This window comes from Geospiza fortis, unplaced genomic scaffold, assembly GCF_000277835.1.
Source record: "Geospiza fortis unplaced genomic scaffold, GeoFor_1.0 scaffold145, whole genome shotgun sequence".
NCBI classification, from domain to species: Eukaryota; Metazoa; Chordata; class Aves; order Passeriformes; family Thraupidae; genus Geospiza; species Geospiza fortis.
In genome coordinates, this window is record NW_005054362.1 from 1,048,699 (window position 1) to 1,061,854 (window position 13,156).

Here is a 13,156-nt window from a genome sequence, read left to right on the forward strand (position 1 = left end):
GGCTGTACTCGTCCCAGTCCCTGCCCACGATGTAGAACAGCACCTGCACCCGCGGCTTGCTCAGGTAGATCTTGCTGCTCAGGATGTAGGCCTGCAGCTTCCAGTTGTAGGTGAACTTGTTGGCGGATCCAAAAGAGCTGGAAGTCAGCAGGAGGTCCTGGGGCACTGCTTGCTCCACCGAGAAGGGGCCGTAGCTGGCGTTTAACACGGGCGGCCTCTTGGCTTTGTAGGGGAAGAAGGACTCCACCCTGGACTGCAAACTGGAATTCCTCATGAAGTCCTGGTTGGCTTCTTTGAGGAAGAAAGACGTCTCGGCGTTGAAGAGCCGGTAGCTCACAGGTAGGTACGTTGGTAATGAAGAAAATCGCTGATTATTGTCCAAGACCCCTCGGCACTCTGTCACTAATAAAAGAAAAGGTGAGTTAGACCAAGTCTGTTCATGGATTCAAAGGGACACTTAGGACAACTTCAGTGCTAAGTTAGGGACAAGCATTATTCCATGCAAAGAACATTTACAGGGTAGCTACATGTTTAGATACAAAATAATTCTTTTCTGCATTACATTTGCAAAGGAAAATATAATGTAGCATGTCAGGAGAGCCCAACGACCAACAGCCCCAGGGCTGCTAGTCACCAGCCCTGCAGGATCAAAGGGAGCTTTTCTTCCAGGCGCAAAGAAACTGCTTTTCTAAGGACTCTCACACAGACAACCATTTCACTCTCTCTGTCAAGTAACCTTGCTCTTGTATTATTGTTCCTGGCACTAGAGTCCATATCTCTGTGGTAAAATACTGACAATTTCCTACGTTCTTTAAATGCAGATGGGCATCACAACCCAGAAGTATTTCAACAAGTACTAATATGTAAGATGCACACAGAGAGAACCAGCATGCGCTGGCCAATTTCAAGTTTCAGCTGAACATCAGATCCCTTTCGACCTAAATGTTTTCCTGTGAATATTAACAACACATTGCTTAAAGGCAAAATGTATTGTCTAAATTAGGGTAGATAACAGTGGAGAAGGGTTCAAATACATGTTGATTATGTCATACAGCTTACAACCCCTCTCCTTAACCCCTACTGAAAGGATTTGCCATAGGTACAAAAGGTAAATGCATCTACTGCTGGACTTCTTGAGTATTGAAAAAACAGAGCTTGCCCTCAGCTCCAGGGTTCTCGGGGAATCCTAGCAAAATCAGGAGTTTAGGTTCTGTGCAGGTTCAGCTCTTTAAAGAACAAAGGTATCCACAAGGACAACACAGAATGCAGACATTCATCTGGAGCTCAGAACACCTGAGGATCCCAAAACACCCCCAGAGACACTGCCTTACCACCTTCCTCGCAAGGGGCTGCAGCCTGGGGGCTTCTGCAAGTCACATTTGCTGCCCTGGCACGTCTGGCTGCTAACGTGCTAATTATGCAGTCAGATTTAATTAAATGTTTTCAAGTAAGGAATAAACAATCGATACCTGTCATGACACCAAATGGCTGCTGACAGACAACCCCACTGCAGTCCTGTGGAGTGTGCAATGCCAGAGTGCAGGGAATGAAGAGCTTTGGGAGGCAGGTGTGAGGTAATTAAGAAAAGAAGGAGACAAATGTAGAGGAGGGGGAAATCAGAACTCTCAAAGGACAGCAGCCATAAATTTGAAATAAGGAATTAAGATGTGTTCACTCATGTTTAATTCATGAACCACCATGGAACTGTTCTCCTAACTGAGCAAACTGCCATGACTGGACAGAAATTGAAACAAAACAAAATGAAAAAGTAAAAAAAGGAAAAGAAACAGTGAATTAGCAGCACAACACCCTTTCTGTCAGGCAGAATCACATTTAAAACATAAAACATCGGTTTGGCCCACTGTTACAGCCCTGCAAGGCTCCAGTCCTTGGCACACAGTTTCATTCTGCTGAAGATGTTACAAATGCCACCTCCCGAGCTGATTGATTTCCCTTTACCCGAGTCTGTCAGGATTCCATCCCTAAGTGCTCTAACACTTCTAAAAGGAACACAAGGAAGATCCACTTTGGACCATGGACATTTCAAGGGAAGAGGAAAACCTACAGATGTCTTTGGTCCAGCAGCAGAACAAGAATCTGGATCACAGATGCAGGAATTTCCTCTGTAAGCCCCTTCACCCACCCTGGATGAGCCTGCTGGGATCTGCTCACCTCCCTGCAGCCTCTGCAAAAAGCAGCCACCGACATCCTCCGTGCCAGATACCAACATGGTTTTCAATTAAAACACCTGGCTTGCTAGACAAGAATTCCTTGGAGGCAGTTTGGCTACTGAGGTTGGCTTGGTGACTGGTGAGAATTTCTTTCTTAAGTGTCCTGCTGCTCAGCTGTGGTACCAGAGGGCAGGGCTGTGCTCAGGGGAAGCACAGGAACTCTTGGTGGAGTAAAGCATGAGCTGGTTTAAGCTCACAAGTTTTCTGAGGGTTTCCATGACCAGGGATTCTCCAGACACAGTCCCACTGCTCCTGAGGGAATCCCTGCCTTCCACAGGGCCACACAATTCAGAAATAAACTCAGCAGGCTGCAGAGACAAGTGAAGTCCTGTGATTCCAAAGGGTTGCTGGTCAGGATCTAAGCTTGAGGCTTAGCAGCTGTTTTTGTGCAATTCCCAGGACTTTTGCTGCAGCACGTTATCCTCAGACAGACAGCGGGCTCATTTTTGCAGGCACTTCATTTATCCTGGGTTAATCACATGCATGAGGTATGCAGGACTTGGCCCAATATTAAGAAAAACAGTCATGCAACTTCTGCCTTAAGAAGCTGAACACAGACAGCAAAACCCATGTGGCCAGACTGACAGCAGAAAGAAAAAAAACCTTCACTTTTTTTTCTTATTGTAGTCAAAAGATTTCCACCCACTTTCATACCATAAATAATGGATTCCTGTATTTCTATACTGAAGGCTGTACTTTAGACAATTTATTTAAGCACTTTAAGCCTTTTACTGATAAAATTGGTAGTTAAAATTGTCCATTTTATTTTTAGAATACCGACACCATGCATCAGCAACTGCAGGCCATCACTTAAGGGATTTGTTCTCTTCTCTTCATCTCTACCCAATAACTTTCACATCCTGGGATAATTAATTACCTGCATTTCCAGAGAACACTTTTGTATGCTTAATCAGTTCAGTTTCAAAGTTCTTTAATTTATCAGAGAATCTATTTAAACAAGATGCCATGGGTTTTCCTGAGTTTCTCAGCACAAGTTATTATTTTAAATAACCATTAAGTGGCGTTTACTTTTTCTACCTGAAAAACTAACTTTTAAAAAGCAGCTCTGCCTGTCATTGCTTCCAGGTGCTCTGGAACAGATTTTTGAAATGCTTTTCCCCTTTCCATCACCCAACAGGAGTCACAGCTGCCCAGAGATAAAGTCCTGCATGGAAGAGGTTAACAACCATCAAACAAAGCCAGTATTAGCCAAGAACAAAAGCAAAGGCTTACAAGTAATTATTTCTTCTTTGTAACAGCCTGGTGACTTTTTAATCCTTCTTCTGGCTTCACATGCCTCTGCAGCACTTCATCTGAACCCAAGCATCTGCTAAGCACATCACTGGCTCCAGTGTGACAGAGCAGCTCAAATTCCTGCACCCAGTGAGCTCATTGGATGGGAAACAGTGACTTCTGATCTGTAGAATTATTATTAGTTCTTGGATTCCAGCATAAGAGGAATTTTCTTTGGGGGTAGTTCACATGGAGCTGGATTCACTGGAACAGTCACAAAAGCTTAATATCTTGGAGTTGTTCTTTTATGAGCTTGGTTTGAAGTGACTTTCTTTTGGGCAGGGAATGAAGGGTTTAGCTCGTGGGTGGGAGATTACTGGCCAATGGCCACGGATCTTCAGTGCCTGATGCTGGATGAGCCACCAAGCCTTCAAGGCAACCATCTGCCTGTCCCCTCAGCCAGGAGCTTCTGGGCCAGGGAAGTCAGTGAGGAGCAGGAGACATCTGCCCATGCAAAGGGGGAGTGATGTGAGAAGCCTTCCTGCACCTTGTCTGGCCCTCAGAGGCCCATTTATAATTGTCCTTGCAGGAGACAAGCCAGAGGAAAAGAGCTGAAGAGATTCCAGTGCCTGTGTGACCTCCTGGAACCCCAGCACAGCAGCACAGCTGGAGCTCCCACCAAGAATTCGGGAACTTTTAAGGCAGGATCTTCTCCCTCCTTTTCCCAACTACCTTTCCTCTATTCCTGAACCAGCTATCATTGAATGCTGCACCATATTCATGTTAATTTTTGTTCCAATTCCATGCCACCAGAGTTTTAAGAAACAAACCCCACCTAATATTATTCACAGCAGCACCATCATCTAAAATCCTGCAAATGCTGTGAATTATCATCCCTGTTCCTTCCATGGACACCCATTCCCACCTGCCCCTGCACCCAGATGAGCCCCTGACACAAACCATGCCCTCACAAAATCCCCACCCTTGGATTCTCTTCTGACTCCATCTCCCCTACAAACCTGTTCTGCTCCTGCAGAGCAAATCACATATTCCAGCTCAGGAACTGCAGAGCAGAATGAAAGCAGGGAAGATTCACTTCAATCAGCACAAATGTTTCCTTCACCCAAAATGTCAACAGCTCTGTTTGCTGGTTCATTTTCCCTTAATTTTCTGTGCCAGCACTACACTCAGTCACATTTAGTGACTTCACAGTGTATGAAATCTTTGTAGCAATGTTTTGCTCAGAACTAGAGCTCAGCAAATACATTCACTTAGACCTCAGGATGACCTTAGCTGTACTCTCATCCCCTCCAAGCTCCCTTTTCTTACCTTCTAGAAATAGGAGATTTTGCTGATGGAAAGGCTGAGTGGAATCTTAAACCAAACAGGCTCAGATGGAGGATATGGAACAATTTTGGACCGTGAGTTTGATAAAATACAGCAACAAAGGGAGCAGTGGCTCACCCATGTCTTCCCATCCAGACTGATTCCCCCCAATAGGCACGAGTCAGCCTCTCACTCCCTCCTGGCCTAAAAGCTGCAGCTCTGTGAGCATTCCAAACCATCAGCTGGGGGCAGGGGTCCTGCAGGAGCCACAGCTCCCCATGTGTGCCCATCAGAGCTGCCTCCCCATCCTCTGAGGGATCACAGGGGCTCTGGGACTAATCGCACACGGGCAATGTCAAGTGTCAAATGCTTATGATGACCAATTTGTGAAGCTAAAAATAAGCTCTGCAAACCAATCTGGCCAAGAAATCCACAGAGCAAACATTTGAGGGAAACTGCAGCCTATTATCAAATGTTCTGTGAGCACCTGGTGAGGGCAATTTCATCAAACAAAATTAATGCTAACGAAAGTATTTTAGCAGTTCTTTTTGAATCCAGAGTTCCCTAAACTGAAAGCTGAAGCCCAAGGATAGGTTTGTACCTGTGGGGTTTTGCAGACTGACCTGGGATGGGATATTCCTATTCACATCCATGGGAGTACAGTCTGGTTGGTTACCAGACATATTTTAAGCCCAGATATAGACACAGCCTTATTTAGCCTAGATCAGAGTTCAATTAAACCACATTGCAAAGATTTTTGGGAGACATTATAATCAGTTATTGTGAACAAATTTCCCATTTTATTTCAGTGGGAGATATTAACTTCATTCATTCAGTATATTGTTAAATGAAAAACTGCAATAATATTCTATTAAATAGACTTCTCTCACATTTTGAGAGTATACCCTGAATGAATTTATCCTTTGTACATTACCACAGATCAAACCTTCACTGAAGTCCTACAGACAATCCTGGATTTAGTACAGAAGTGAACACTTGGCCCACTCTCCTCCAGCAGAGGCAGAACAGTGGCATTTCAGAGCTGGCAGAACATGACAAGCACCTACAGCAAGGACTGAACAAAGGGACACCAGCAACCTCAGCACTCTTGAAAACACAGAAACCATGGGATGGCCACGAAAACTAAATGATGGGAATGCCAAGGGGATAAAAAACATTTCAAACAGAGCATGGTTAAATGCTGGAGCTCATTGCCAGGGAACTCCCCCAGAATTAACAGGGTGGTCACTGACGTGCGGCCCATCCAGAGCAGCGCCATTAACCACATGTAAAACTCCTTGTTTGACTTGCATCGATTAGAAGCCAGGATTAGACCTCTGCATTCTAAAGCCTTATCCAACATCTGTCAGGTTGTTCCATTTTCCTCAGGATTACCAACACAACAGACACGTGTATAAACCACAAATAGCTGCTTGTGAGGCACAGCCTTTTCACCAACAGGAAAGAGAAGCTTTAAAGTCTATTTTGGAAACACAAAACTGCACATCAGAAAGACATTTCCAATATTGTAATAACAGCCTCCAATGCTTTTTGCAGTTCTGTACGTGCCCCCCTTTGGCTGCCAAATACCAAGATATCCTTTTATTACAGACCTCTCTTCTCTCTGACCCTCTACTCACAGAGCTGGGTTAGTCAAAGGCTGCCTGACATTCAGGACTGAAATCTATAAATGGTTTTCTCAGACTGGCTGATGACCTTAAGAGTTTGTAAAACAACAGTGCACATGCAAAGGTCAGTGAAGATTTCCGGAATCACTCCCCCTCCCAGGGCTGCCATTCCCAATTGTCTCCACTGCCGAGGCCATCTGACCTATTTAAGCCACTTTGCTGCGTGGAATCAAAGACAAATACCTGGAACCTCCAATTTCCACTAATGAAAGCTTTTGTTAAGAGAAAAGAGTCGGAAAACCTCTATACAGACACTATTCAGGTTTTGTTCTGGCCAGAGGCTGCAAATGTCAGAGTCCTGTGAGCAGCACACGGTGGGCAAAATGTCACACGCTGGCCTTTGAGGCAAGCAGGGCTGCAGGGATTGTGGCACACCCCATGGACCTGCTGGCCCCACTGTGGCACACCCCATGGACCTGCTGGCCCCACTGTGGCACACCCCATGGACCTGCTGGCCCCACTGTGGCACACCCCATGGACCTGCTGGCCCCACTGTGGCACACCCCATGGACCTGCTGGCCCCACTGTGGCACACCCCATGGACCTGCTGGCCCCACTGTGGCACACCCCATGGACCTGCTGGCCCCACTGTGGCACACCCCATGGACCTGCTGGCCCCACTGTGGCACACCCCATGGACCTGCTGGCCCCACTGTGGCACACCCCATGGACCTGCTGGCCCCACTGTGGCACACCCCATGGACCTGCTGGCCCCACTGTGGCACACCCCATGGACCTGCTGGCCCCACTGTGGCACACCCCATGGACCTGCTGGCCCCACTGTGGCACACCCCATGGACCTGCTGGCCCCACTGTGGCACACCCCATGGACCTGCTGGCCCCACTGTGGCACACCCCATGGACCTGCTGGCCCCACTGTGGCACACCCCATGGACCTGCTGGCCCCACTGTGGCACACCCCATGGACCTGCTGGCCCCACTGTGGCACACCCCATGGACCTGCTGGCCCCACTGTGGCACACCCCATGGACCTGCTGGCCCCACTGTGGCACACCCCATGGACCTGCTGGCCCCACTGTGGCACACCCCATGGACCTGCTGGCCCCACTGTGGCACACCCCATGGACCTGCTGGCCCCACTGTGGCACACCCCATGGACCTGCTGGCCCCACTGTGGCACACCCCATGGATCCTGCTGGCCCCACTGTGGCACAGCCCATGGATCCAGGCATTGTGTCAGCATGGCAAGGACAAAGCAAAGAGCACCTCAGCCTGTCCTGTCTGATAGCTGGAGAGAAGAGGAGGATCCAGGACACTGGAGTTTATTGCCAGCTCCATCACAGACGCATGGCAGACACAGAAACCTCTGCAGCCCAGGTTCTCTGGTGGGGAAATGAGAGCAGCTATCGTTCAGTTTGATTGACTTGCCAGTCAAAACCACGTGGAGCTCATCACACAAAAGGCCAAGTCAAACATTGTCTGTCTGGGGGGGTTTCTGGGCTTTAAAGCCGGCAAAACCAACCCAGTGGCAGTCACAGAGTGGGGAAAAGCAAACAGTGTGGTCAGTATTTTCTACCGTGAGCAGCACCTTTTCAGAGACCTGGACTGCCCATCTTCCACTGAAGAAATCTAATTTTCATGGCAGTACAACTCTATGAAACGCATTTCTCTGCAGGGGATGTTTCAAATTTAGCCTTACAGGATGGCTCACCAAAGCCTCCCCAACATTTTAAAGTTTGGCCAGAATGCCATAATGATTGAAATACACGAATATCACAGTTAGTTGGGGTTTGGTTTTTTTTTAAAGTTCTCAAGTGTCATAAAAATGGGAACATGCAAGATGTAAGTTACAAACTTGAACAAGTTCTGGCCTTGGCAATGAATCAATTCCTTGTCCTGTATCTCCTTCTCCAGTTTTTAATAGCTCTGTGCTTTGCTCTGCTGTTTAAGTCTCTGTCAGATGCTGATAGGCACTCACTCCTCTGTTTAGACACTGAATTGCTTTGCACAGCTCCTTGTTTAAAGAGAGATTAGGGTCCTAGAGCCTGAATGGGGCAATTTGCTCAGCATTCTTGACTGCCACGAAAACCAACAAGAACCAAGAGCACCAAAGAGCTCAGACCTGCACAGGATGAAGCTTTCAGCTGCAGAAGTGGAGAAGAAGGACACAGAGGACTCAATAAATGAATTACAATGTTTTTCCCCTTACCATCCAGAAACAAAAAGAGTACTTTTTCTTGGAAATAGGTACTAATGAAAAATAAAGCCAGCCAGCAACATGAACAACAGGACTTTATCTCACAGAAAGGACTTTATCTCACATATCCCACACTGAGCCCCAGCCTGCACTGGGCTCTGTGTTACACAGGTACAAGGGACACTACTCAAAGAGCCAGGTACAGCCTGGCAGTGAGTAATTCCAAGGCTGAAAAGGAAAAAGGGGTTTCTTGCAACCAGACCTGCGCCAGGCTTCCCCTGGGTCTGTAATACACTTCTAGCACACATCTTGATACCTTCCTAACTGGAACTCACTTCTCAGGGCTGGTATTCCCAGGGTCCTGGGCTCTGCTGGGAATGATCCCCTTCTGACCTCTCATCCCACCTCAGCAGCTCAATACCCAACAGCTGCAATCACTTTCCCCACTGCCCAGACAGGGAACTGAGGCAGTGCAGCTGAGTTTTCCAGGAGGTTCTAGCAAAGCTAAGCACGGAAAGCAGCAGGGGCAGGGGCAGGGGCACTGCGTGGGCAGCAGGCGAAAGCACCAGGGCACGGAAGGTAAGAGGATGCAAGAGCCTTGCTGCTGATGGATGGGACTTGGCAAGGCAAGGCAGCAATGCTGCCAAGATTGGACTCCAGTCTGTCAGCTTTTCCGAGTGGGAACCAAGAGCCTCAACCTCCGCTGCCTGGCGGCTCCTGGAATCTGCAAATTCGGTGTAAAACATCTGAATCATGGAGAATAAAAGGCCCTGGAAGCACTGGCTTGGATCAGCATTCACTGTTGCAGAATTCCACTCTCAGGAAAGCTTCACCACTGGTATAAATCAATAAAGTTTCATAAAAGACAGAAAAATCACCATGTGCTATACGAGCAATGACCCAGCCCCAAAAATATCTTTTAATTGCTTCTTGAAAAAAAAAGTTTATTACTTATATGAAAATTTAATTTAAGAGTAAAGCAGCCACTTATCCTTCTTTCCTTTCCCCTCCTCTCCTTCATGGAGGAATTTGGAACACTAACAGATGCAATCCATGCACATTTTTAATACTTGCATGTATTAAATAGTTGCTTGTATGCAAACTGTGATTTAAACCATGCCAGAATATCCCAATATCCTGGCTACAGCCCTGCTAATCATCTCCATTTCAAAGATGCAATGAGGATTTATGAGAAGATTAATTGAGAAAGGAGGCTGAGGGGGTGGGGGACAGCCCTGCCTGTTGGGGAAATGAACTCAGCATCACCTTTAACCTCCAAGCAATTCTTTGTCACAGAGCACAAAGCAACTCATCATTCCAGAAGAGCAGCAGGACAGAAACCAAGCGGAAATTTATCTGGTTAAACACCTTCCTTCCCAGGGATTAATCAAAAGGGATGGCTGGAGCACTGGTGTCTTTGTGCTCCCAGCACCTCCAAGGGCTGTGTTTAAAGAGCGCTGGCTGCTGCTAAGAGAGCAAAGGCCACTGTGGCTCCTGGGGTGGGTGAGCAGCTACTCCCCAGCCCCCAAATTCTGGCTCTGAACTATCCTGGCTCAAAAGCTCTGTGGGAGCAGCCCAGCTCCCCACGGGGTTTGGGGAGCCCTGGCACGGAGGGGCAGAGGCAGGAGGGAAGGGGCTCCTCAAAGCCCAGCCCCCAACCTCAGCCCTTCTGGCATCTCTTCTTCCCACGTCACCCCCACCAGAAACCTGAGTGGGGCCAGAAACGGCCGGGAGAACAAAGTGCTTGTGGTGCTGGCAGTGAGAAGGGGAAAGGCAAAACTACAAAAGGATAAATGAGATCCAGAAGAGGGAATCTTCCAGAGGAGCGCAAGCAGACCTGACAGAATGCTAAATCACAGTGAGAAAATGCAGCAGAACAATGATGAACACGTGGTTTTAATTCTGTTTTTAAGGCGGAGAAATGATTGAGAAGTCTCTCTCTAAAGTCTCTTTTATTTGCTCTAATGCCTTGCTATAACCTGCCCAGGAAGGGCCAAACCAAAACACTCCAGCAGTGCCATACCTGAGCAAAGTGTCTGGGAGAACACTTCTGGCAATTCCAGCTCTGGAATTAGGATCCAGAAGCCAGTGGGACCAAGTTCTGCTTTCCAAGATGAAGTTTTTGTAAAAAGAGTACTTTCAGAAGCCAGAGATAAAGGCCTGCCTAAGATGAAGACACGAACCTGGATCCATTTATGTTCAAAGCAGAGCAACAGTCTGCTGCAGCTTCAGGGAGGGCATTAATGCCAGAGGCAAAGCTATGCAGCTCTGAAGGTACAGCAGAGTAATTCTGTATTTCTGGGGTGGGTGGAAAGCAGAATCCTACCTTCCTGCTGCTTCTCAAGCGTCCTTAAAGTCATTGGCAAAGACAAGTGACAATGATGGATGCCAGTTTGTTATGCTGAGCACCACAGAACTGCACAGAGCAAATGACTTGCACCATCTTTTTAAGAGGTTGAATGTGCCGTGCTCCTAAAGTGCTGTTGTGCTCAAGAATCACTGAGAGCTCCCTGCAAATCAATGCAATAGAGCCCTGCTATACATTTTGTAAGCCCTATTTTTATCCTTTCCTAATATAACTTCCAAACCTTCCTCCTCCCCCACGTCCCTGCCACAGATCCCTAATTCACACAGCTAAAAACACACAGTGCCTCCTACAATTTTTTCCAACATGTGCAGTCCTTAACAACAAATTTAATTTCTTCCTTTCTTTGAAGATCATCTTCATTCAGCCTGGCTCCAAAGGGAAATTAATGAGGACTCACTGAATATGTTTACATAAGATCTCCTCCAAATTTCTGTTCTTGAGCATTAGGAGTGTTTTTATCTGCCCTCTAAGGGACGGATGTGTCTGGCCAGAGATGTCTCAGTACAACATCTGCTGTCCACTCACCCCAGCAGCACTGACACCCTGCTGGCTTTGCTGCCAGCAGCCACAGCAGCTCTGCTGGCAGAGCCTGGAGCAGGGGCTGGGGTGAAGCTGAATAAAAGCTGATTTCACCAGGAGCTCACAGCCAGCGAGGGGCTGGCACACCAAGGCACACCCAGGGCTGAGCAGGCGGTAGGGCCTGGCTGTCCCCATGGTCACCAGAGCTGTGACACTGCTGTGGTGACACAAACCCTGCCCACACACCCACTGTGACCCACACTGAGCCAAGCTGGACCCCAGCTGCTCATCCCCAGCAGCCTCTCTGCTGCAGGAATTCCATCACTGATGTGAACTTCAGTTCCTGGTGGACTCCACAACCACTTCTTGGTCCGTGATATTCAATAGAGGCTTTGGAGTTAAACAAAATCCTTCTGTTCATTCTTATGGACACAAAAGAAATAATGCAGTTCTTTGTGTAACAGCAATAGTGTGTACCATCACATGGAAATTGCTGCGTGCCCAAGCACAGATAAAACACGTATTTGTGCATACACTCACAACCACAGCTCATTCCTGCAGGACAAACTGTAAATGCAGCTCTTGAGCTGGCTCTCAGGCTGACACATGGTGCCTGAGCAGGGCACAAGCTGGTACCTTCTCCCTGCTCTAAGTGTGCTGCTGTCAGACATCTGGCTGCAGGAAACCTTTGCTCTAGGATGGCTGCTGGAGCTAGACAATAGGGTTGCAGCAATGATTAAAGATGTCTGGGCAGGCAGGAACAAAGGAAACTCTTCTGCTGGAAGAGGGGTTCGATAAAATTCAGGCTGTCTCCACTCCTGCAGTTTAGTCTCCTTCATTAGCCAACAAAGCAATGACTCCAATTCATGACAAGAAAAGGAAACTGATCATCCTGACCAGCTTCCAGTGCCTCTCCTGCAGTTCCTTTTGGCTCCGTGTCTCCCCAGGTAACCCTTGCCAGCTAAGGCAGAGAGAGTGCTACAAGAGCCATTACATCATCCACATTCAAGAAGCAAAACTTTTATGGGGATCATTTTTCCTTCAATAAAGAAATAAAAAGCTAATGCCACCCTGAATGCCCAAAGTGCTGTATTAGCACTCTTGTCAGCTGTAGGGCTTTTGGACTGCTATACATGTATTTTTTTCCCTTTATAAGTCTGTTTGAACCTGTCTGCATTTCAGTTTGCTAAAGCTGTTTAGCCAAGTATGAAGTCCATTCATGGCCAGCTGTAATGAACGTCACAGGCTGTAACCCAAGCAGGCAGTGGTGCCTGTTTGCTGGAGACTCTCATTCAAAAAACCAAAGAGAACAAGAGTAGTTTTAGAGATGCTGTAAATGCTGAGCTGCTTGCTCTGAAAACTAATGCAGAGCCTTGTTCTCTGTGCAGACAAGGCCTCCGAGTGAGGGGGCTGTGCGAGGGAAGCCTTGTTTACACCAGGCTCCTCTGAGCTAACAACTTTTACTTTAAAGGCAATATCATGCATTGATTTAGAAGACAGATAGAAGCATCTTCTGCCCTTGCTGGAGACAGAGCAGACTGCGGAAAGCTCCTGCCCTCTGGGCTGCGTGGTGAAGAGCAGAGCACATCTCTTCTCGGTATAAATTTAAAGGGAGGACCTACAATATGGAGAA

General features: G+C 47.4%; 1 protein-coding gene across 1 annotated transcript in view; it reads right to left on the reverse strand.

Moving 5' to 3' along the window:
• TMEM132C (transmembrane protein 132C) overlaps positions 1–13,156 on the reverse strand; it is a 184,880-nt gene that overhangs the window by 116,328 nt on the left and 55,396 nt on the right. The window contains 2 exon segments of the mRNA XM_031059432.1: position 1; positions 3–402. The exon segment at position 1 is cut by the window's left edge and continues 446 nt beyond it. Coding sequence (XP_030915292.1) covers position 1; positions 3–402 — 401 coding nt within the window.